This window comes from Mytilus trossulus, chromosome 12, assembly GCF_036588685.1.
Source record: "Mytilus trossulus isolate FHL-02 chromosome 12, PNRI_Mtr1.1.1.hap1, whole genome shotgun sequence".
In the NCBI taxonomy this organism is placed as follows: Eukaryota; Metazoa; Mollusca; class Bivalvia; order Mytilida; family Mytilidae; genus Mytilus; species Mytilus trossulus.
Window position 1 is genome coordinate 21122207 of NC_086384.1, and position 27071 is coordinate 21149277.

General features: G+C 32.2%; 1 protein-coding gene and 1 long non-coding RNA gene across 2 annotated transcripts in view; one reads left to right on the top strand and one right to left on the bottom strand.

Annotated features, from left to right (window-relative positions):
• The first annotated feature begins 7245 nt into the window (after positions 1–7245).
• Positions 7246–9786, top strand: LOC134693224 (uncharacterized). The gene is made up of 3 exons (XR_010102369.1): positions 7246–7473; positions 8621–8834; positions 9480–9786. It is a non-coding gene; the product is annotated as an uncharacterized LOC134693224 (long non-coding RNA).
• A 7104-nt stretch (positions 9787–16890) lies between these two features.
• Positions 16891–27071, bottom strand: part of LOC134692303 (uncharacterized) — a 32717-nt gene continuing 22536 nt past the window's right edge. Inside the window, exons 14-22 of the mRNA XM_063552753.1 lie at positions 25973–26014; positions 24828–24976; positions 23783–23981; positions 21265–21381; positions 20711–20865; positions 19875–19985; positions 19373–19493; positions 18138–18231; positions 16891–17029 (exon numbers count right to left, since the gene is read on the bottom strand). Coding sequence (XP_063408823.1) covers positions 16891–17029; positions 18138–18231; positions 19373–19493; positions 19875–19985; positions 20711–20865; positions 21265–21381; positions 23783–23981; positions 24828–24976; positions 25973–26014 — 1127 coding nt within the window. The remainder of the gene's footprint in view (positions 17030–18137; positions 18232–19372; positions 19494–19874; positions 19986–20710; positions 20866–21264; positions 21382–23782; positions 23982–24827; positions 24977–25972; positions 26015–27071) is intronic.

Below are 27071 nucleotides of genomic sequence, written 5' to 3' on the forward strand. Positions count from 1 at the left end.
TAGAAAAAAGGACGAGACGTTCTTTGACATACCCCTGGTTCATCAACTTTCTGCTCAGACACTGGTGACGTTTTACAAAGTCTGAATAGGAGCTACAAGCTCTTGAATACCTGATAAGTTGGGAAATGTACATTCCATATGCAGGTGAAGTTGGTATATTACTACTAAGGTGGGGAAATTGATAATTTCAAAATTTAAATCGTCTCGTTTGTCATAGATTCTGGTACTGAGATGGCTGTGTATGTCAAATTCGAGGTATAAGTCTAAAAATGAAGTGGAGGAAGCCGTGTTTGTAGTCTATTAATTTCTAGTTCTGGTGGGTATATTAATGGAATCCAATCAGAAAAGTTCGGATTGTTAATGGAAAGAACATTATCAATATTTCTGAAAGTGAAATTAAATAACCTGGCTTCTTTGATCCTCTTATTCTTGACAAGTGTCTGAAGGAACTCCGATTCATATGAAAATAAGAAATTGTCGGCAAGGAGAGGCGCACAGTTCGTTCCCATAGGAATGCCGACGATTTGTTGAAAAAGTCTACCGCCAAATTCAACAAATATGTTGTCAATAAAAAACTCCAGCATACTGATCACTTGTTCCTCTGTGTAGTATGTTTTACCCTTTTGTTCTTTATTAACAAAATGTGCCTTATGGTATCCCAAAGTGATAAATTTATAGCGTATGCTACCATTTTTATGATGAAAAGCATTGTGGATTATTTCTTTTAGACGGTTTTCAATTTCACATGTGGAATGGTTGTATACAAGGTTGAAAGTTTTAATAGAACTAATTTCAGAAAAAGACCGAGATTTATCAAGTTAGTGCCAGTTTAGTCCTGGTATCCATGATGAGTTTATACACATTGTATATATGACGTAGATGTTTAGAAGAACGATGTGTATTAGGCTTTCAATACCCTCCTATGTTGTATGAAAGTAATCGAACTCACTTAAAAGGGTTTGTTGTGCACATTTCTATATAATAAGGGGTAGCTGAGTATACATTCATAAAATATATTGTACCCGTCTTAAAATTTCGTATGCCACACAAGCATTTCGTCTGCATAACGTTAACGTAAAGGCTCACACGTGGCGCTCGATTCAAACAAGATAGATGGTTAAATCGAATACGATGTTGCAGAGCATTAAAAACCAAAAATTCAATTGAGTCAAATCTTGCCACTGTAATTTATTGCCAGGAGTTTCTAGTAGACAAACATTAGTGTTTTGAATAAATTTAACATTTTTTCGTGAAATAACAGAAACTGATATTTCATGATAACGCTGTTAAACAGTAAACATACTGATCATACATTTATTGAACTCAATAGCTGTTTAGTTTTGGTGAAGTTTGTTTTTCCTCAAGTGTCATGATAATTTAGAAATTAACAATATTAACACGTGTGGTGCCTAATCCCTACCTATTATACAATTCCACTGTGCGTATTGTTATGCGTTTACTTTTCTACATTAGCTTGGGGTATAGGGGGAGGGTTGAGATCTCACAAACATGTTAAACCCTGGCAAGATTTTGAGCCTTTCCAAAATCAGGAGTATCTGGCCTTTGACAGTCTTGTATTACTTTTAATTTTAGTTTCTTTTGTATGGTATGGCGTCCATTATTACTGAACTAGTACATGTATATATTTGTTAAGGGGTCAGCTAAGGGACGCCTCCAGATGCGGGAATTTCTCGCTGCATTGAAGACATATTGGTGCACTTTTGCTGTTATCAGTTCTTTACGGAAGCCGATAGGCATGATAAGGGCCATTACAAAAAAAATATGTCATAAAATGTCATTATTACAACATCGCTTTGTCGTAATTTCGACAAAACATGTCGTTATAACAACATCGCTATGTCGTTATTTCGACATGACATGACATGACATGTGGAAAAAGCGATATCGCAATATCATTATAACAACCTTAGCCTCATTAATTTACGGAAGCCGATAAGGGCCATTCAAAAAAATATTTTATGTCGTAATTACGACAAAGCATGTCGTAATTTCGACACAACATGTCGTTATAACAACATCGCTATGTCGTAATTTCGACATAACATGTCGTTATTACGACATCGCTATGTCGTCATTTCGACATAATATAACGACATTGCTATGTCGTAATTTCGACATATCATGTCGTAATAACGACATCACTATGTCGTTACAACGACACGCTATGTCGTAATAACGACATCGCTATATATAAAAGAGTATGTTTTATGATTGCCAAGAGACTAAATGACACAGAAATTAATAACTATACGTCATCATAATGCCCCCCCCCCCCCCAATAATTAGAAAAGCACCCGCATAGTCAGCTATCAAAGAGGGAGGGAAATACCAGAGGGAGAGTCCCCGAAATGCTGTGTTGCAGACAGTGTTATTATTTAATTATTAGCTCCCTTGGCAAAACTCCAAATTTCATATTTAATGCATTTTATTGTTAAATAATTTACATGAAGCTTAAAATAAGTATGTATTTGTTAATTGCATATTAGCTTTTGCTATTTGAATTCATTGGTTAAAGATATTTATTTATATTGTAAAGTTTAATATAAGCATCGTCGCAAAATCTTTGGATACCTTCAGTGAGAAACTTATATATTTTATAAAACAACAATTGAGGTTAGAAAATTAACGTCTGTCGAATGGCTGTACAGATAGAAAATGAAATTATTTGCCAGCTAAGCATCCCATCTCCCTGAAAATTAGCGCATTCTACATGGCTTCTCAAAATAAGGGTGAATTAACGTATCAAACGCTCTAATTTTACTCTCAAACGTTGGGCACGATGTTCCTACAACACGTTACACTTAAAATTCGGCATCGAAAAGGGTCTTTGACTTCGATTAATTTTTGCAAGTTTTATTCGGTTTTTTATATTGTTGGTTGATTCTGGTTCTGTTCTTTTTTTGATGTCATTTTATCAAAAATTACCTCGAGTTGTGGAAATCGATATAATAATGTTTACCCTTTAAGTTATTTCAACTAAAAATGCAGTACTGTCGCAAGTAACGTAGGAAGGAAAGATGGGACGGAAGTACATGTATACGGTTTTCATATTTTTTTTTTATCATAGGATGTTTAACTTTCAAGTTGCATATCATCTGTCATTGTAAAATTTCTATATCTTAATTCATCCCCAATACAAATATATCTGATACTCTGCAAGTAAATCGAACATTTTGACCCTTGGTTAAATTTGAATAGAATTGTATTTTCCCTCGCACATAAGTTGTCGAAATACACCCCTTCAATTACTTGAACCTTGGCTTGAGAATTATTTTCCAAGTCATCTTCAGATATATACATTTTAAAATATAGTAATCTACTCCTGGATCGTCCGCGAAATCGGCAAATAAAAATATAATCCCGTGTTTTTTTTTAATTCGATGAAACAGCTTTCGTCGCGGTTTGGGATTTGTCTTTCAATTACCTCCATTTCATGCACAAGTTTATATTGACGAAAAGTTCCGGCTTCACTAGTACAGGAATTACTTTCATCACGAAATCGCAGAACAAATCGCGAAGTAAAAAATTCCGTAAACTGGTATTAAGTGTTTTGATATTGGTGATTGCACCTAACTGAAGTGACGACTTTAAATGATCTATTTCGGAGTACTTCCGTAACATAAATTTCAATTTATTTTATATAATGGGATTCCCCCCCCCCCCCCCCCCCCCCCCCATTTCCAAATTCTTTTAAATAAATCGTTAAAAGCTATACAATTAATAAAAATTGCAAAATTTAACCTGTGTCGAACCTATTTCCCCGGGCGGAGTCTATAGCAACATGCACTATTCTTTTTTTTCGGCAGCAATCATCAACATCTTTTTCCAAATTTCATAACACGATTTGTTATAATTATTATAAACATTTAATTGAAACTTTAGCACATTTAACGTCGGAAATTAGCGTCTTTATGATTTTAGACGTTTTCAGACGTTTGTAAAAATTGGCTACCGTTTTGTAATGTATGGAAGCATTTTATTCCTTTAAGAACCAAATATATAGTTAATAAGGAAAGAATCTTGGCATTTTTTACTCTTCGTATATCTAACTTTTGTTTTGATCAATTATAAAAAAAATACGTGTTAACTGCTTTGAAAAATGAAATATCAACTTGGAAAAATGGCTACCGTTTGAAAAACGACTGTGTAGAGAAGATTTTATTGAATCAGCAATATTTGAACTCACAAGAGGCAAATATTTGTACTTTTGTTAGATATTATTATTGTTTTACTATTTTTATTCATTTTCTGCTATAATATGCAGTCGAGTCAAATGAAATTTGGTAAAATAACGGCTTTAACGCCACAAAGAACCGACACATGTCGTCGTTCCTGTCAAGAATCAAGAAGATCAGAGAATAAGAACAGGATCACTATACATAAGAGTTAAAACAGTTTTTCATAAATGTAACGTTGGACGGGGACATCCGGTTTTTTTTTCACATCGCTTTCTTATTTTAATCCTCAAATATACTAGATATTACCTAGTATATGATCAAGAGCTTTAAAAACATAATTCAAAACATATATTGAATTTGTCTTAATATTGGTTCGTTTTTTCTAAATCCTAGGGGTTGTAGGAACATCGCGCGTGCCCAACGTTTGAAAGTAGACATAGACCAATTAATACTTCAATACACCCTTATACCAAGAAGCCATGTAGTTTGCGATTATTTAAAGGGAGATGGAAAGCTTGGCTTGACTTGGTTGAACACATTCAGTCCTCTAATACTTCCACATTTCATTCTGCCAACACGAGTGCCTGCATAGCTATTCTATAGCTTTTCTACGACCGGTAACTTGTTAATTGCATAGCTAAATATAGATTCTTACATTGATACCAGTGGATTATCGGATTTATCCAATCTCGATAGTTAAGTTATCAATTTTAAAGTCCGAGCCGCCTCGGCGAGGACTTTAAAATTTATAATTTAACTATCGAGATTGGATAAATCCGATAATCCACGAGTAACTATGTAAGAATCTGTTTCTCTAATGATTAAATAGACATTTTCTTTATTTGTTTACCGAAAATCCCCTTCGAGTGCCTTTCACATTGCACGAAGTTGTCAATTTCATTAACATCTGTTATCATATTTTGATTCATCTAGTTAGCTAAAAAGGTCATGACCCTTAAAATCATCCAATCATCTTTTGAGATCACCATCAACCACACGTTGATTAAATTTTTTTATACAATGGGTTCGGAAAGGGATAAATTTCCATAGAATTAGAGAAACGATATTATCTGGCTGTACAGCCCTAGTACGATGGGTAAAGGTAATCTAAATTGGTTTCTATAACATATATAAGTTTCTTGCTGAAGGTATCCAAGGAAGGTAACCAAAGATTTGGCGACGATGCAAATATTAAACTTTACAATATAAATAAATATCTTTAATCAATGAATTCAAATAGCAAAAGCTATGCAATTAACAAATATATAGTTATTTTAAGCTTCATGTAAATTATTTAACAATATAATACATTAAATATGAAATTTGGAGTTTTACCAAGGGAGCTACTAATTGAATAATAACACTGTCTGCCACACAGCATTTCGGGGACTCTCCCTCTGGTATTTTTCCTCCCTCTTTTATAGCTGACTATGCGGGGCTTTTATAATTATCGGGGACGTTATGATGACGTATAGTTATTAATTTCTGTGTCATTTATATAATTAGTGTCTTGGCAATCATGATACATATTCTTTAAATTATAGCGATGTCGTTATTACGACATAGCTATGTCGTTAAAACGACATAGTGATGTCGTTATTACGACTTGATATGGCGAAATTACGACATAGCGATGTCGTTATAACGACATGTTATGTCAAAATTACGACATAGCGATGTCGTAATAACAACATGTTATGTCGAAATTACGACATGCTATGTTGTAATAACGACATAAAATATTTTTTTTGAATGGCCCTTATCGGCTTCCGTATTTATTTGTAAGCATTGATCAAAAACAATATGGGAGTTTGTTCTATGGTCGGGTTGTTGTCTCTTTGACACATTCCCCATTTCATTCTCAATTCTATTTGTCATATCTATGTAACGTTGTTGTCAATGAATCAATTATTTTAATATTTAGTTTCAATTCCATTTTAAAACAGTTGTAACGAAATAAAAATTGCCATCTATGGAGAATAATCATACCAAATGCGAGATAACTCGAAAGAAACAACTATTTCCAAAATGAATGGAATATGTCTGGAAAATCGTCTAACCTAAATGAATACTCTTGCATGTTACATGTCCATGTAATTCTAGTTATCGTATATATATATATATATTCAAATATTCCAATCACACGACAATTAGATATAGATATAAACCTACACACAAAAACGTCAACTAAAATTGATAGGTTTAAGGATGTATGTCTTGAACCTGAAAATGTAAGGTTTCAATGATATGTTATATTGAACAAGCGTTAGCCTTTCAAAAAGGGCTATAGGTCGACTCTTAGCTGATGAAAATAGAAAGTGCTCTCGCTTTATAGATTAATTCATTTTCTAGAATAGCCACGTCCATCAATTAACAAATTTTACAACACACTTGAGATCACACGTTATGAAGTAGTATATATCGTTTAACGTTGTTGTTTACGAAACTGCAGAAGATTCGACTATTTATAGATAACATGTGTACCAATACCATAAATATTCATGATTAATGACCAGGGAAAATCTTATTGCTAAAATAGAGAGGACAAATCCGATGCTTTTCGGGATTGAAGGATATTTACTAGGTTTGGATTGTCCTAACCAACCAGTAAACTTTGATTATTCACGTCTCGTAATATCTTCCAATCAGGTGGTCCGAGACCACCATTGTCGTAAATATAGTCCCTAGCAGTAGGACAACCGGAAGCGCCTGAGTAAGGATTTCGCCGCTCAGTGATACGGTTCACTAGACGACGTTGTCAACACGTAATGGCGGCCATTATTAGACGTTGGATTTGGCATTCCATGCTGAAAAGTTGCATTAATGACATTCTTGGATGTTTAATCTTTATGCTAAACAACACAAAAGGTAAAGGTTTATTCCAGATATTTCAGTTAATTACTATCAAATAAGTCGGCTCCAAAGAAATGATTTAAACAGCAAAAATAAAATAAAATTATATCAAACATGAAAATTGAAATCCAATATATCATCATTTCCTTATAATGATACTGGTATTGAATCAACTATTTACTGGTGAATTACATTCGGATTTCGGACTAAGGTATCCGCACTTGTCTCCGGAAATATGATACCCACACAAGTTGTCAACATCCGTTTTCAAACTGGTCAAGGTGTTCTTCACGATCTCCATGGAAAATATTCACGCAATCACTTCTTGCTCAGATAATAGAACATTGTAAACCTCTAACTGTAAATACGGACCAAAATGAATAAAATTCGGAAGCACGTATGATCACGTTTCATGCCGATTGTAAGTTCTCTAAAAAGGGGGTGGGGGTAATTTCAAGGCCCCAAATTATAGTCCACTGAGGCTACACGAATTCTGCTGAACGTATCGGGTTCAACTCTAAAAGTCCATGAACTAAATCATTGGAATGTATTTAAAGACACCTACTTTCACTGTTGGCTATTTTATACCTGGTATGATATTTCATTTGGAAAAACCTTTTGTGTCCCTGATTTCATATACACCAAATGTTATATTCATAAAAATTAAATCTTTCATAAACAAAAATTACAAAGGGAAAGGGATCACAGTGACAGATTTCTCTTTCACATACAAATGTATAAAAAAAAAATAAAAAAATAGATAGCCATTCTCTAAATTTATATCTCATATTTTAAAAGAAATTTACTCATTGAAATTAACCACTGAATCACCCACCCATTTGAGAGCTTACACATGCATTAACATGTAACCCCCATGACCAGGAACGGCAGGATATGTTACAAATTTAATATGCCTGTACAATTTCTTGATATCCATCAAGGTATATATTAATCCTATAGGCTATAGTCATATATATATATATATATATACAAACTAATTAGAAATGATAATCCATTGACAATACATTGAAGTAATTACTTTAAAAAAATGTACCCCAATTTCATTAATATCATAATATTATCCAATTAATGGTGTTATGACAGTGGTGGTTCATGAATTTAAATTAAAACTAGGTTGTGAGTGCCCCCAAAATGTATAAAATTTCACCTTGCATTGTACAATGGACATGTTAGACATGTTAGATATTCATGTACACTATTATAATAGAAATGTACATGTATGTTTTAAATTTGCCTGTAACTTTTATGTTTTGAGCAGAATTGCTAGAGGCATAACAATTTCTAATACATAATAAATATATAAAATTGAGAATGGAAATGGATAATATGTCAAAGAACCAGCAACCCAAACAAAGAGCAGACAACAGTCAACGGCCACCAATGGGTCTTCATTGGAGCAAGAAAATATGTTTTTTTTCTTGGTAATTTATTTGACAAATTTGTATTCATGTGTTGATTATAACAACGCAAAGTTTAATTTTGCTTTGAATAATTTAGTATATATTCATCTTATTTAGTAATTGTATGTACATTTGCTTTTTATATAGGATGGAGAAAGATGTTCACTATGAATCAAAAATTCAAAACAGAGGACTTTTATATATATATATATCAACAAAACCACTTGCAGTAAATGCACATGTATGATTGATATACATACAGCTGAGGAAAACAGTAATCAAATAGAGAGTCAACAACGAGTAATGTCGAAAGCAAAATTATTTTGTTAATACAAAACAATATGACTAGAATATATTAAGGGTAAGTAATTCAAATGTGTCTGTTCAGGGTAACAACAGTGGGTTATTTACAATGCGCTATGATTTCAATCCCTCAAATATGAAACAAAAACATGATAGACATTATCATGATTATGTATTAACTATTGATAAGGAAATAGACTGAATATATCTTACATTTAACAGTCAGACAAGATAATTGCCAATGGAATAAATTGGGAATGGAAGTTAAAATTTATAGTTTATATTTATTTATGAAATGCACATTTATACACAGACTTTAAGACCAAATGGTATACTTTTAACATGTTTAATAGTTTAAAGATTTTATACTATTATCTATGCTGTATAATTTCAATATAGTTTCATTTGGATGTAAAACCAAATTTCAAGAATGAAGGGTACTGTAATTTAAAATTAATTTATAAAGATAAAAAAAACAATATAAGGGAATTAACTCTTACTTTATGTGCATCATATCCATGAGAATGAAGTGGTTTAATAAAATTGACCATTTTCTTCAGATAGGAGAATGACTTAAGCAGACCATATTTTGGTCAAAGATGCAAATAACAATAAAATATAATATATTATAATTATCATTCATCATTACTTTTCAATTGAATCAACAAACTTAATTTAACAATTTTTATTTTTTTATTTTCAGTACACAACACATACTGGAGGATGAAAATTTTGATACCTGGAATCAGCAAAATTTATATGAAATTTGTTATGAGAGATATGTTCATGTACAGAATGGTAACCGAGGTGGTTCAAGTGTTTATTAGCAGACATTTTTGTTGAACTTGTGCAGGATTTGAATAAATGAAACTTAACTCAGTCTTAAGCTGACTATGGGCTCAATGTGTAGTAAAAAGAGGATTTTGAAATATGCAAAGACTCATCAACATTCAAATGTGCATAAGTGACAGTGAAATGTCACTATATTTAGTAAAAAAATCAGATTATTGTCTCAGTTGTTTTCATGAAAAAAAAATTTCGAAGGAATATCACTGTTGTATAATTTATAAGATTCCTCATTTTTGTCGAGCCTGTGATTTTGTTGCAGAAAGCTAGACAAAGGGACAGTGAGCCGGCTGATTAGGCGGCGATGTTAGATAGTTACTTAAAAGCTCTATATTTTAGAAGGTTGAAAGACCTGGATGCTTCATTCTTGGTATATAGTGCCTCATGTTAATAAGTTTCTGCAGTCACATGTCCAATGTCCTAGACCTCATTTTCATGGTTCAGTGACTTCTTGAAAAAAAGGTTAAGATGTTTTGTAATATTAAATTTTCTCTCATTATAAGTAATAGGATAACTATATTTGGTATGTCATATGCCCCTCGGGCAGTTTTCAATTGACCTCGACCTCATTTCATGGATCAGTGAACAAGGTTAAGTTTTGGTGGTCAAGTCCATATCTCAAATACTATAAGCAATAGGTCTAGGATATTTAGTGTATGGAAGAACTGTAAGGTGTACATGTCCAACTGGCAGGTGTCATCTGACCTGACCTCATTTTCTTGGTTCAGTGGTTATAGTTAAGAATTGTGTTTTGGTCTGTTTTTCTCTTATTCTGTATGCAACAGGTCTACTGTATATGGTGTATGGAATGATTGTAAGATGAACATGTCTAGCTGGCAGGTGTCATCTAACCTTGACCTCATTTTTATGGTTCAGTAGTCAAAGTTAAGTTTTTGAGTTTTGGTCTTTTTTCTAATACTATATGCAATTGGTCAACTATATTTGGTGTATGGAATTATTTTATGATCAGCCTTCAACATTTATTTTAGCAGAACCAATAACCTATAGAAAGCTACATATACAAGAGACCCCTAAATAACATTACACAAGATGACCTGAAAAGGAATATATTCTGTGTCTTTATGCAAAAGTGAAATGTATTAAAAAATAAAATCATATGATGCAATGGATGCAAATTAATAAATAGTAAATCTATAAAAAAAATCCTATAGATCCCCAATGTTATGGTTTATGCTGTTTAATAAAAAAGTTGGCAACAAACTTTTACATACTTCATTCAAATAATTTACAGTAAACAAAATAACAAAAAAAAATGAACAGGTACATTTGATTGGATATAAAGGTAAAGTACCTAGAACAGACAAGCAATTGCTTGAAAAACTCATTGTTGAAGGCTGTATGGTAACTTATAGTTGTTTATGTTTGTGTCATTTTGGTCTTTTGTGGATAGTTGTCTCATTGGCAATCATACCACATCTTCTTTTTTTTTTATATAAGCACTAATACAAACACACCAGGATTCTCTTCGAATTCCCCCAAAAAAAGCAAATGGCCACCCCCTCCCCCTATGCAAAATATATTACTATATATTTGTAGTACTAATATAGTAATTGTAAATAATCATTGATCTAAGAAACTGCAGATTTGAAATAATTAAAGTCAAGTAGATATTGAACCTTAACAGCAAACCAGAAATTGAGAACCATAAGCCCCTAAAAATCACGCATGCCTTTGATAAAATTAAAAGAGCACCCCACCCCAACCCCCTTTTTGCCGAAAAAAAGGAAACACTGAAAACAAAACACATAACGATAATTGTATTAACGAACGAAAGGAAAATTATGAAAGAAATCGATATGACAAAACAGATAAGTTGTTCATTTTAAAAAATCAGCGACCGGTAACCTGGTAACAACATGCACGAAATGAATCTTGATCAACTACAAGTACGATGTCAACAAGTCAATCTCATGATGATGATGTAGGCCTCAAACTGTTAGTTTACCAAGTAAGGCCTGTTTTGGTATAACGTTGATATGGATTCAACATATTGCATGACTTTCTTGACATTAAGATAAACAAAATTGATACAAAGAAGAAAAGATTCCGGCCAACTTTTTTAAAATGACATTTTACGTTGACATTTTCGGCGCCGGAAATTGACAACGTTGATCTATGTATTGACACAACATCGGATCGGGTCGATTCCGGCATATTCTGTTAAAAAAATCAGTAGAGTTAAAAGATTTGTTGATGTCTTAAAATATATTCATTTTGTTTCAATGATATTTATTTGATAATTAATTTCGAGAGATGAATGGCTATCGTGTACTTTAGAATCAAGGTGAAAGGATGACCACGCCCCCATAGTGGGGACATACAAAATAAAGATGACCGTTCTCCATTTCTACTCGATAGAAGTGCCTAATTTTTTCATAACATCTGCATTATGTACCAAAGATTATAAAATGAAAGTATAAAAAAAATCGAGGCGGAGATTTTTTAGAATCATCTAATAATTATAGCAGACCAATAGACGTAATAGAGGAATAGGCGAAAATGGCGTCTTCTTCAATTTCGAAAAAAATAGATAATTTTACAATTTATTGACACATATTGATATTTTTATAGGGGTTACATATATAAGGATTCAGCTATTCTTGATAGTTGAATGAATATTTACTTTTAAAACAGAATCTTTTCCAATTTCTAATTCTACCGGCCATGCAAAGGAAAACCTTCAAAAAAATTAGACCCCTACTTTAAAATGGGTACAATTTTTTGCCCTACTGTGGACACCCCTTTTCTTTACGGATTTCGAATTGAAAAACTAGCGAAATTACGATGTAAAAAATTTAAGGTAATTGAAGGATAGGCTTTTTTTTGTACCCCTTTTTAATATCGCTATTAAATTCTACAGTTTAGAAAATCGAAATCCGAAATTCGATGTTCAGATGTGAAAAAATAAGATTTTCTTTTATTTTTTTGTTCAAACATGTAAATAATAAGTAAACTCATATATTTTTCTCTTATAAATGATCTTACAATCAACAGCATTTACCGCCGGTATTTTGCTTTAAACGAATGAAATGTTTTTACAAAAGCGCGCCATTTTTCAGCTGACGTCGGCCGACGCAAAATAGTCCAATTTTCGGCGTAGGACTACTGAGCGCCGCCGAATCACATTTTGGCCAAAAAGGCACATCCGGTTGTCCTACTGTAGTGTTGACAGAGGGTTACTTGCCATTAATTCTTATACCCCTTCCAAATTTATTTCTCCATTTTCAATGCCTCAAATTGCAAGTAGGGGGCTGAAATTACACTGTAAAAAAATTGGGTCCAGAATTTTAAAGGAAAGTAGTGATTTGGTCCAGCTGAAAAAGGATGAAAATTAGCACTTCGGAAGCTGTCAAAAGATTTCAAGACGCCCTAAACATAAAATTGTCCATATTTTGAGTTAGAGGCGATGAAATTTTCTATAAATTTGATATAATTTGTCCCAAAAGTAGTACAACACACTGTAAAAGTTTCTTTGAGAAAGCGCAGGTGGGATTTTTTTTATTTTCATTTATGTTCTAAAAGAAATGCACTACGAATTAATTGTGTTCTCGGACCAGGTAGCAAGAAAAATTCACGCACTGACTGTCCATTCAAATCTTCTACATGCAGGAGTCGATAATAACCAAATCAGCAGATTCTTCTTCGTATGACTAGTCTCTTGAAATTTCATAAAGACATTATTTTGTACTATTGAAAGTGAAAAACTAGGTAAAATATAGTTTCTTTCGGTTTGTTCAAGGTGACAGACGACACGTTTAACTGATGCTGCGTATAGCAAACAACAAAGGAACCTGTATTTGTCGTATATGAAAACTTTCATCAAACAGTTATAAATAGGTTGGTTCCGTTACGTACGCCCCAATATGGCAAACAACCGCACCGGTTATATTTTATTTTCCCTAAATACGTTTGATCAAAATCATTGTTGGTAGAGAACATTGGAACATATCTGTTTAATATGTAGTACAACACGAATATCAATCGTTCTTGAGATAGAAAAACGAAATAAAGGTTTTAAACGACGGTAAAAAATGCAAGAAGTCGTACGTGATTTTGAAGGTAGTTGTTCGTAATGTAAATTATTTATTTAGAACGGCTGTTCCTAACGTTAAAAGGATAAAACCAAGCACATCACGTATATGACTATGACATGGTTTTTTTTTCATCAAAATAAACTAGAAACTGTATCGTTACTTCATAAAAGAAATGTACGCAGCGAGATGTTTAAATTCCAGGCTTTTGACTTGGGACACCCACATACATACATGCTTTGTCTATATGACTTTTCATGTTTCTTTGGTACAAAAATGACGTGGCTCTGTACTTCTACATCCCGTCATTGTTTATTGTACTATGGTAAATGTGTGACAGAAATATGAAAGTTGTTATCTATTCGTTTGCTGTGTATGAGCTTTTTATTTTGTCATTTGATTACGGACTTTCCTTTTTTTTTATTTTCCACGGAGTTAATTTTTTTGTGAATTTACTTTTTTTCACATTTTTGAGGGATCCCAACCCCGTCCATAAGCTGGGACAGTGTTGTAAGTTGTAACAGTATAACATAAGAACGAATGATAAACCTCATGCAGTTGAAAAAGGCTTAACGCAGCAGATGCATACAAATAGAAATAAATCTAACAAAAAACACAATGTAGACGTGGTCGGGTACTTGTACATCATCAACAACAAAAAGACACTAAAAAAAACATGCATCTAAGACTAAACTGACATTCCCCTAATGAGTAAACTCAGGTCAATGTCAGATTCAGATTTTATATTTTATTAGATTATTTTTATATGAATAAGTTATGCTGGGTATCATGGATACTATTATTGCTGTAAAATTGCAAACTCCGAAACGGTGGTGACGTTGCTTCGCTAAACTATCAACGTAGCGTAGTAAAGAGGACGTAACCGCTGTTTCGGAGTTTGGTAAAATTGATGGAAAAATGAATGATTTTATTATCAAGGCTTAAAGGAGCCCATTGGAAATAAGCTTTTTTGCTTTCGTGGGTCATCCCTGGGTTAAGGCATTAGTGGTACCTATGTTACAACCATTGATATATTTTAAGGTTGTCTTATATGTTACAGTAATTATATAATTATATGGCTTTTTTCTGAATAATTATCATATTGACAAATCAATTAAATTGTATGTAAGTTACGCACGACCGTGTCATCCGTTACGACCTTTTTTTTTAATTTATTTTCACTCTTAAAGTTACGTACAGCTTCTGTTTTTTTAATCGTCGTACAAAACAATTATTTCGGTAATCTATCTCCATTCGTTATTCAAAACATAAAACTAAAAACTGAGCAACAGAAACTACTTCGAAAACTGAAGTTGATCTCAGGTGTTCGGAAAGAGTGAGCAGAAACTTCTCCACATGTGGCACCAATGAAAAATTCATTTTCTTATATGTTCAACTTGAAAAGTTATGTTATTCACGGATATATTAGCTTTCATCAACAACTTTTCATTGTCACGAACAGACAGTATAAAATGTAAGAGTAACATGATTTACTATATAGACAAGGAACGTGTACAGTAGTAGGAGTGCCAATCAGACAACTCTCCATCCACATAATATACGAGTACACCATTATAGGTCAAGGTACGGTCTACAACACGGAGCCTTGGCTGAATAAAACAAGATGCCAGTTATAAATTACGTATTAGACAGGAACCCAACAAAATAAATAAGAATATGTGAACCAATAATGTAATCTATTTTTTTGTATGAATAAAAGTTTTGTATAAAATGTAAACAATGTAATTAAGGACCATTGACAATCATACCACATCTCTTTTGTTTTATTTCAAAACAAAAGACGAAAATACCGAACTCCCTGATAAATTGACATACATGTAGGAGAAATCCATTAAAACTGACAAAACCACACGCTTGACTACTGTAAATTTAGATATGTTAAAATATGTATAATTTTGTATGTACTGTTTGGAATCACGGACTACTTATTAATCTTATTAATGCGATTGCAAACATTTCGAGTCTGTAAATTAAAACTTAAATTAGATATAGTAAAACTCAAACATTATGTGACCACACCTGACACACTGTCGCAGAAGTTAAATGTTGAAAGTGAAAGTTGTGCTTTGGACAAAGTGGAAGACAGATAGAAAAGAGGGACAAAAGATAGCAAAGGGACAGTCAAACTCATAAATCGAATATAAACTGACAACGCCATGGCAGAAGTTACATTAGCCTTCACCATTTATTCCAAACTAAACTCATACTCTTTGAATAAATATATGCAGGACCCTTAAGTGAGAGAACAGTCATGAGTTTTCTGGCACATGCATTTATATTAGAATAATTATGGTCTATAAGCAATACAATTTATTTCATTTTTCAACCGATTATGTACAATGTAGCTGAATTTAATGTAAAAGAACAAGCATGGTATTACTTTTTTTTTAACTTATTTTAATTTGATAACATATGTCATTTTGATTTTCAAATCACATTTAATTTAGAAATTTCTGCATTATGACTTTGGATAAATATAACATGGTTTCATAAATTGCAATCAATGAAACGCAAAGCACGCGAATACACATTTATTTCTTCTTAAAAAAAACCTGACGAAGCACAGTGAAGCGGGAGCCAAAACTATCTGATTTATGAATCGAGTACTTCTTTCTGTAATTTTATTTGGATGTTAAAGCCTTGATAGAAGTACATTTTATATGAATCGCAGAGACACTCCATAGTAAACATTTGCGCACTATTAACGCTTTCAGTTTGGTAAACAGATACTCCAATAACTCTTCATTTAACGTAGTCTAGTAACAAGACAGGCACACACACTTTTCTCTTTGAAATTCTGAAATTATTTGTGCAGTTTATCGGTTGTCTATCAATTTATTTTGTTATAATATGTTACATCACGATCACTACAGTAAAAATAATTTATAGAAAAACAAAAAGTATTCAATAATAAAGACGAAATTACTGCTGTTGGTGAATTCAAGATCCGCTCGAAAAAAACTACGCGGAAAGGGGTTTCCTACAATCATTTTCAGCTTTTCAGAAACATAATCATGCAACTTACGGAACTGATCTATTGGTTTGTAAAATACTATTGTAACAGTCATATCTATAACACAAATACAAACAAAATAAAATTGATAAAAGCTTAGCTAACAATGCATTTCAATAAATTTGAATCATTCATTGATTATTGTATTCAGCAGTGTCATTGTTATCGAATTAGAAACATTCTTAAAGATCGTTTGTTCTGTAGTAATAATCATCACCAGGAGCCTCGGTGAACATGCTGTTCATTTGTTCTTTCAGCTGTTCAAAACCGGAACGTTTCCGAGGATCGTAGTGCCAACATTTCAGCATTACTTTATAGAATCTGAAAAAAAAACCATTTAGTTTTAAGTACTGTATAATGTATAATGCGGTGTACGTGTATTTTAAAGATTGTGCATCGTCTACCTGTGTGTGCAGATTCATTACTTACCAAAAGATACCCCAAAAATATGTACGGAATAGTGCACCGCAACAAACTTTTCGATAAATCATAAGTTTAAATTTGATATGAAAATGAAAAAAAAGATGTACATGTACACATATTGATATAACATTTTGAGACAATTCTGTTCAATTCCTTTATACACTATAGAAATGTTGCTTGACGCGCATAGCAAAAAGTAAAATAAAAAAAATAATGAACTCCGAGGAAAATTCAAAACGAAAAGTTTCTAATCAAATGGCAAGATCAAATGATAAAACACATCAAACGTGTGAACAACAACTGTCATATTCCTTACTAGGTACATGAATTTTCAGATATAAAACATGGTGGATTGGACCCGGTTTTATAGCACTTAAACTCTCACTTGTATGACAGTACTTAAATAAAGGCAACATTTATATACCGCTGTTCAATAGTCATAAATCGACTGAGAGAGAAAAAAATCCGGTTTACAAACTAAAACCGAGGGAAACACATCAACAAAAGAAGGAAAACAACGAAACTGTAGTGTTACTAAACATGTAGTATTCATATCTGCATTTGTAAAATTATCCAATAAAAACAACACCTGGAGATAAGGGAACGCTCATTTAACTTTAAAGGTTTTTTTTTATGGTTTTTTTAGTCCTAAAATATATTGTGAACCCGATTTGATGGGGAAAAACACTAGTCAGGCAGATTACAATTCTTTATGTGAATCCAGATTTTCCTAATATCTTAAGAAAAGTTCACGGTTTGAACGACAAAATACCGGACTCAGAAAAGAAAACACGACCCTCCCCACCCAACGACGTTGTAATTAAATGATTTCTTCTTAAAGGAATTCATTTTTATAGATTAAAAAAAAATGAGCTTATTATTTGCATATGAAACCTGTGTTGTACATTTCTTGTTACCAAATTATCATTTAAAATAATCTAATATATACTCAGCATATAATGAATACATGATGTAAAGCATGATATATGTTTTAATATAAACATACGTATCATCACAGTATTCCGGTTTCTTCATCTTATAGCCTTGTTTGATTTTTCCAGGAACTTCTCTGCTCTGTAATCCGGGATACGGTGTTTCACCTGATTATTATTGATAAAATAATAATAATCATATATAAATGATTATTAACTAATTTTCAATATTTTTAAATTTATTTATTGAATCCATATGCTGCTGTCTTTATCTTGTAAAGCGTCTTTCTTCCAAGTGAAAGTAAAGATTTCAGATTTTATTCATCAGGTTGGTCTCCTTTACAGAGCGTAACTATTGCATTTTTGTTTGTCTTTTTAAATATGCCTGTAGTATATACCATTGGACGTTATGCAAGCAACTATCAATCTGTATTTGGTTTTTACATAACTAATACATCTCTACTAAACTAGCTTTCAAAATCATTATATAGTCATTTTCAAATATGTATCATTTACAAAATATATTTTGGGGTTTGAGTTTATAAATATTTTGGATATGAAGGTCACTGATGAGTCTTATGAAGACGAAACGCGCGTCTGGCGTACTAAATTATAATCCTGGTACCTTTGATAACTATTAAAACTCGTACGTCTCCGTTGATCAATTTTTTATGTAAATATCCGATAAAATTTCTGGTTGATGCTTAAACCTTTTTGAAGCGTATGTATCGGAAAAAATATTTTTTTTTGCATTTTCTTTATAGTGCTTTTGCTGTTTGGAGATTATCTTTAACAACGGTTAGTTAGTTTATATGAATTTTGGTTACATATATACAGTATCATGTTTTCCTTATATTGTTCTCTGTATAGTCAAACACATTTTGTTCAATGAAATGATACTCATAGTTTAGATGAACTCGACGAAAATTTATTAATTAGAGTCCTAAACTGTAGACTAACTACCTTTTTTATATTCAAGTCATTCATTATCACTGAACTTGTAACATATTTGCTTAGGGGCCAGCTGAAGTACTCCTCCAGGTGAGGGAATTTCTCACTGTATTGAAGACCCATTGGTGACCTTCGGCTGTTGTCTGCTCTATGGTCGGATTGCTGTATCTAAGACACATTCCCCATTTCCATTCTCAGTTTATTATATGCTTAACGTATTTAAATGTGTACTTGTATATAGTTTGTTTATGAAATCTGTTTTCATAACTCAAATAATTCTATTTTGTATAGTTTTCAAAGATTTGTTTCATACATTTTGCATTGAATGCACAAACACCCTAGAAAAATATTATCCTACCTAGTGAGAATATTTCCCACATGACTATCCCAAAAGACCAGACGTCGCTCAGCTCATTGGCATTTTGTGTGGATTTCATGCATTCTGGAGCCACCCACTTGATAGGAATTCTTTCATTTCCCTACAAATTTCAAACATTCTTGGTTATTTTAAAGTTATTTTGGGATTGCGGTTATTTCAGATCTCATTTTTTCAAATTGATAAATTTAAACTAATTAAGTTTCGTTTATTCTTACATTGAAATTAAATCACTCGCGTTTATATCAAGCAATATTCAAGTCAGTTTAGTTATGAAAAATAAATATGTAATGAGGGCTATCATGATAAATAAAGACACCAGAAGTAAACCGATATGTAATGAACGTGCATATTGTATCATTCCATACTATGGCCATAAAGGCATTGTTTACGTTTTCCTTAATACAAAAAAAGACATTTTAATATAAATTATGTCGAATGCAAGAAACAGATATTCCTATCTGAATTGCATTTAAATACCTACAGATTTGTCATCTCCTTCGTCAGAACTAGGATCTGGACCGAAACCTGTGATCTTTGGTTCGTACATGTCATTCAGTAATATATTCCGTGCAGCCAAACGTCTGTGAACAACCTAAGCATAAAATATTAGATTAGAATATATTGATTTAAGGGGTACCCAAAACTTTCACAAATTTAGACTAAAAGTTTACTCTTCTCATAAAGTTTTGACAAAAATATTTACTTAAACCGGATGACAAAAAAAATTAAAATATCCAGACATTTGAACCGCACAATGTACAGGAATAATTTGGTTGAATATCGTATATTCATTTCAGAAGATTGGCACACACCAATTGTGATCATTGAAAAACATAATTTCTCTGAACTTATAGTTTGTGTCTAAACTAGCTGCTGATTTTTGTAAAGAGTTCAGATCATTAGGTGTTCCGTACCTTCTTAAGTGCACAATCTGTTGATATTTTTTTATCTCAAGCAGCAAGAAATTGACACTCTATTCGAATGTGATGCATAATGAAGCAGTTGTATACGTATTCTATCTTCATTTGACCAAGAGAAACAAAGTATCATGAGTTGAGGTGTTCAAAACTGATACACTACCGTAAGTGTTACGTTTAAATAAAGCCGAAGAGATCGGATATGAAAAATATAATACCAAATTTCGAAAGAATCTGACTTGTAGTTCTTGCCCAGTTGGGGAGGCAGGTGGGTGGGGTTTGATACAATTTACCGTATCGGACGGGCGAATTTAAGAAAAGGTAGACTTTTGTGGATAGATTTATCTATGACATCCTTTTACGACTAGATTTTTTACGTAAATGCATTTTCCAGACTTACCTGCTTTGAAGCCAGAAAGTCCATTCCGAGGCAGATTCCAAACACCATTCTAGAGAGTCTTTCGTCTATGTCAACGGGTATGTTTGACTTTATTGCTTCTAGAAATTGTTTCAGAACTCCCTTCGAACAGTACTCCAGTATCATCATAGGCCCACCTACATGAAATAAATCGTCATTTTATAGCTTTATCACTCATGTTTCAACGTTTTCATACATTACTGTATTTCAAATGAGGAAATATCTGATCCAAGTTAGGAATATCACAGCTGTTTTCCATTCACGATCGTTTGACGTGTTTGAACTTTTGATTGTCGCTTTTTGATTTTATATGGAGGGATTGCAAAAATGTATATTTAATTCATGTAAAATGTGTATAATTTGCCTACTGAAATACTATGAAAAATTACTTCTGCTCCTGTGGTTGTGACAATTTTCGACAATTTTAACAAAAACGGAGAAAGGAACCTAGAATGAAAAAATCAAAATTCAATGTTTAGTCGAATTTAACGGTGAACTACACGCTTAAAAAAAAACCCGATACGGTATATACTTACGAACTTCATCCTCAACACTGCCAATAAACTCTAATACATTTTTGTGACGACCAACTTTCTTAGTATAGAAATTTATTTTTGCTTTCATTTTCATAATTGCTTCTTCGTTCTGGTCATCTGAAGATAAAAAAAAAAATATTTGCCTGTTTTGTTCCAAACGTTGTTTTCTTTTTCTTTTATTTTTTGGTAAATATATGTAGCAAGTAAGGTATTGGACTAGTCGTTATGTTGTTTAAACTAGTTGATAATTTGGTTTTGTCTGTCTTAAAGGACTTTCTCTTTATAAATCTTTTTTTGGAATCATTATTTGTGTTACTACATTTTTGTGTACACATGTTTTAGAGTTCATGATAAAACAGCATTTGTTTCTAATTTAACTCATCATAAATACCAGAATAACATTTCGTAATTACGCTAGACACGCGTTTCGTCTACAAAAGACTCATCAGTGACGGTTGATTCCAAAAGTTTTAAAAGGCCAAATAAAGTACGACGCTGAAGAGCATTGAGGACCAAAATTCCAAAAAATTGCCAAATATAGCTAAGGTAATATTTTTTGGAGGTAGACATGCCTGAGTATTTCAAAAATTCAATAGTTTTGTACACAGTTATCATCGTGTAATGTGTTTTCGTACTAATAACAATTTTCACTGCTTACAGTTTTCACTGTTGAGTTTTTATTCCGGTGTTTACTCAAATTTAAAAAGCATGTCCTGTAGATTGATTTAAGGTATCTAGATTTTTTTTCAATGCTTACTACGATTTTTTACTGTTTCCGATTACTTTGCGATTTTTGTATGTCAAAAAAACGGCGTCATATGTTTTCGTATGAAATATAAATTGGATCAGTACACGGACAGGAAATGACTACAAAATTCGGAAATTAATATTTTCTAAAGTCGTGGTTCTAATGATCGCTTGAATCATAAAAAAAGTAAATAAATACTTTTCAGTACTAAAAATTACTAGTAAATAGTTTAAGGTTGGTAAATTGTGTGCTGAAATTTTAAGATTTTGATTAATTTCAGATTGGCACCTGGTTTGTACAAAATACATTATTTTTTCTAAAATAAAATGCAGTTTTCAAAATTTAGGATTAAATATAAAAAGTCAAGACTGTTTCATCTTCATGAATCAAGGATGTATACAAAAAAATTATAAATGAAATATTGAATAATTAGATTTTGAACAACCATTTTATATAAGAACCCTACTAATTTTAACTCGCTGGTTTGTAATTAAAACGTCCAAAAACACATGACAGTCATATGTCTTGAAGATCCGGTATCTGACTTGCAAAAAACATATCTGGACTTTATTTTAACCCTTCAGAATTGTTTTCTATAGCTATTCTAGTGATGCATATTTTTGACATTAAATAAAAATGGCTAAATAGGTCAGTTTTATTTAATTTGTTCTAACGTCTTTAAAAAGCGACGTTGAATATGTTTTAAATATGTCAAGTTGTAGTGGTGTTGTTGTTCTAAATATAGAAACCGAAAAACACGCCACAATGTACGCGTATGCAGCCGAAACCGACGAAATGTGGTTGATACGAAAACATATGACATACGAAAACATATGACACGACGATAACTTATAACTATGACCATATCAATGATAATTCATGTCAGCACACTAAATTACACAATATTTCCATCCTCTGAGTTATCAATTAAAATATGCGTTCCCATTTTGAATGGGTAATGAATAAGATAAATAATTAAAAAGATATACTAGTAGTTATTTGACAGTAATAACCTCAAATGAGTTATGTATGAGCTATGAAAGGAACAATACCCAATGTTTCAGAGATAGCATACTCGATTCGGACAATTGGTTTGAAATAAACGCTTTGTGAAAAAAGGTCTTAAATGAAAAACATTATATCGACTAAATGTTTCGTCAATTGTTCCCTTATGAAGACACTATCAATTGCAAAATAAAGTACAGCATTTATATATCATACATGTTGATTTGATGCCGTCATAAATACCACGGCATCAATTGCACGATTGATTATTCATAAATATGTCCGGAGACGTCATGTGATTTGTTTTAAAATTGCGTTGTTTTTGTCAGATTCATTCAAATGGAGAGAACAGTACTGTATTCAAGGATTTACAGGAACTAATTTTAATTTGATAATTTGCAAATACACAATAAGAGCATCGCTAGTATTTCTATTTTACAATCATCACAAATGGAGTCCAGATTTCTCGAAATAAAATACAATCATTCCTAAATATAACTCAGCTTGGATAACACGAATTAAACTTTAAATTTTACATATTTACTTTGTATGGTTTTGCTAGAATTTTCTTTTCTTAACATGACAAAACGAGAAAAAAACACTATCCCAAATGAAAAGGATGTCAGATATATTTTGATTGCTATTAAAGGACCAGTTTAGTCAGACATGTCTTAGTATTTGTGTACTTGCGTACGATATCATATTATAAGTATACTGTTTCACCTTAATAATTTGTTAGAAGAAGTCGTTTTAGAATTTTTATACCTTTAATGGTCTTTGCAACAACATCATGACATTCGGTTTTAGTGTAATACTTCGCCAGGAAAATCACAGCAAATCTTCCGCGAGCCAATTCAGATTCAAGTGATATATTTTTACGAGATATTTTCATTGTATCCTCTTTCATATCCATTCCACCATAGAAGTAGATGTCGTCGTCCTCCTTCGATATGTAGGCCCGATTCTGGAAATACCCAATTTTTGTCTTAAAGTATGATCAATTGCATCGTTAAAGATGAACTCATATTTTTCGGATATGTAAGTTAAGCCTTCATGATTTGTACTCTTAATCATCAATCAATACTATAGAAACATAAGATAGTAGTATTACCTAACTTCCAAAAAAATTGAAAGTGTTCTTTTAAAAAAAAAATAAAAAAAAATGTCAACATTTCCTACCACAGTCGTATGTCATTAAATGAAAACGCAAAAATACGGTTGCCCTCTCCAGTAAAACATGTTATGTCGTAAATCTAAAATGATTGTTCTACACAATGGTGTATACAATGCATACCTTTGTTGTCGGAATCATCAGCAGGGTTACCCAAGTATGTCAATCGTAATTAGTAGTAGTTTAAGAACCCGGTCGATGTTTGGAAGCGATTTTTTATGCAATGATTTACATAATATCGTTTCTCTGTGTGTCTGGTGTTTTCAGGGTTATGGTGTTAATTTTATCTTTCACCTTGTCAACTGCATTTTCAACATGTCATTTTAATCGGTTCTTAAATGTACCTTTTTCTTCATCCCCTCTTCAGGTGGTAAAAACAAGCGATTGTATATCAAAGTGCTAACATGGTACTGACAATTCAAAACGACAGTGGGAAGTTGAACTTTACTGATATGACCCGAATAGCCTTAGTTTCTAGCTCTTTGCTTTTTTTAATTCCCTATTTTTATTTATACATTGAAGTTGTTTTAATACGTGCGCATTTGAAAATACATTTGACTAAATATTTTAATGCTTCGGTGTATTGACGATGATTTTTTTTGTATGCTATATTTTAATCATTTTTAATGTCATGCTCACATTATATGCATTTGACGTTGCTCGAACTCGAATTGTATTTCTGACTGTACGTATGCCGGCTGTTATGCGTTGTTTTGCTGGTTGTAACCGTCCAGTCCTTCCAAGAAATACCAAGACAATGATAACAACTATAAGCACCACCATAAATCCTTTTGTAAATAGACATTGTAATAGTTAATCAGACTCAAAGCTATATATCAGTATAAAAAAATGATGTTAATCAAACTAACAAATGACAATCATATTATTTATTTAGACAAATATTATAAAATTTACGGATAAATCGAAACTCTTTGAAATAAAATTATGCATACACAATTTTGTCTTGCTGTAGAGTATCAAACCAGTTTCAACATGTTGAAAAGATAAGATTTACATGTTTGCACTATGCATGGAATATGCGTGCTATACACCAAACCTATTAAATTAGACCTCGAATAATTAGTGAAACTTTTATTAATTTAGCCTTCTACTATTTTAATATATAATACACTATAATAAAGAATATTGAATAGACTAAAATTGACATTTAAAATCAATGACGCAGTTTGTATTTCGCTTTCGAAACTGTGTCTATAAAACAATCGATTAGCATAATAAGACTGCCACAACTCCTGAAAAAAAAATCATTTCAAAACTCGGATAGGAGTCAAAATTAGAACTAATATCAGGGTATATTTCATTGTATCAACTTTGTTATATAAAGTTTTGGCCTAGAAGAAAATGCTGTCATACAGTAATGTGAAGTTTTATATATAAAATTAGTCTGTAGTGTGCCAGTACATGAAATATATATGATCTAATTCTGTTCGTCAGGCAATTACTATTCTATTGAGCAAACTGTAGCTCTTTCAGTTTTGTTTTATCCAAGATGTTAGGCGATGGTTTTGGTTTTGGTGACCTAGAGCGAACATTATTAAGTTGTTTTGGACTGTGATGTACGCGCATAAATAAATAAACTATTTTTTTTTACCATGAATTTATAAAGGGGAAACTAAACTATATCGTGTTGCAATTACACAACGCCTAATATTGTTAATATCTATCCATATATCAATGTTATCATTTGAAAATTGTCTAATAATAATTTATAACACAAACGAGCGAAAGAAAGGGTTTCTTTATAGACATTTATAACAACAAACCTATTATTATTCCTGCAACACCAGATGTAGGAAAACCTTCAACTGCAAATGATACATATGTTTTGCAATTAAATCAATTTATATTTACTATCAGTGTAGTGGGTTAAAAATATCAATTCAATAAGAAATTGAAAGCAAATAGCATTCATATCATGTCAGTATAACACCTAGTTTGAAAAAAAAAATATTATGTATAATGCTAACGATATTGTACAATCTATGTCGATATTAATTTCAAATAATTTTGATTTGTACTTAATTAAATTGCATATTATTATTTAAGCAACCTGATTTTTCAACGAGGTTTTTTATTTAATAATATTTTTTTTTTATCGAATTTTATAAATACTGCAGTCCCACTAGGCCACGATCGCACTACGATTTGTGAATAAATGCAAATTTTGATAATCGTATTACGATCGTGTAGATTGTAGTAAGGTCGTACCACGGTCGTGGTGTGGTCTTCAAGATCGTGACGAGGGTGGCCAACTTTGAACATGTTCAAAGCAATTGTGGTGAGCTCGTGGCGAAATCAGGTCGTACATGTATTAGAAGCGTAGTGAAGCGCACTAAGGTCGTAGTAAGATCGGAAAGGTCGCTGTACCATCGTATTGAGAGCGTAGCGAACGTGTGATTCTATTCGAAGAGAATGTGCTACGATCTTACAACGATGTTTTGACGACCTCACTACGACCATCGCGTTCTCATCGTGACCCAACTACGCTGCCACTACGACTATACCACGTTTAGACTACGCTGTTCAAAACCATAGTACAATTATAGCACGCCCTTGCCGTCCTCATCACGGTCATCTTTCGACCTGACTACGTTCATACTTCGACCATCATTCTCATTGTCATTTTTACATAAAATATATTAAATCTCTCCAGGTTTTGTTTTTCAGTTTGTAATTAGGACTTCCTGTTCATTTTCTCTAACGGCTCAATCATGCTTCTCATTTTTATATAGTTCATACCGTTTGTTTTCCCCTTTGAATAGTTTTATACTAGTAATTTGGGGCCCTTTATACCTTGGCCTACAATGGTTCACTTTTATAAATTGTTACTTGGATGGAGAGTTGACTTATTGGCACTCATAC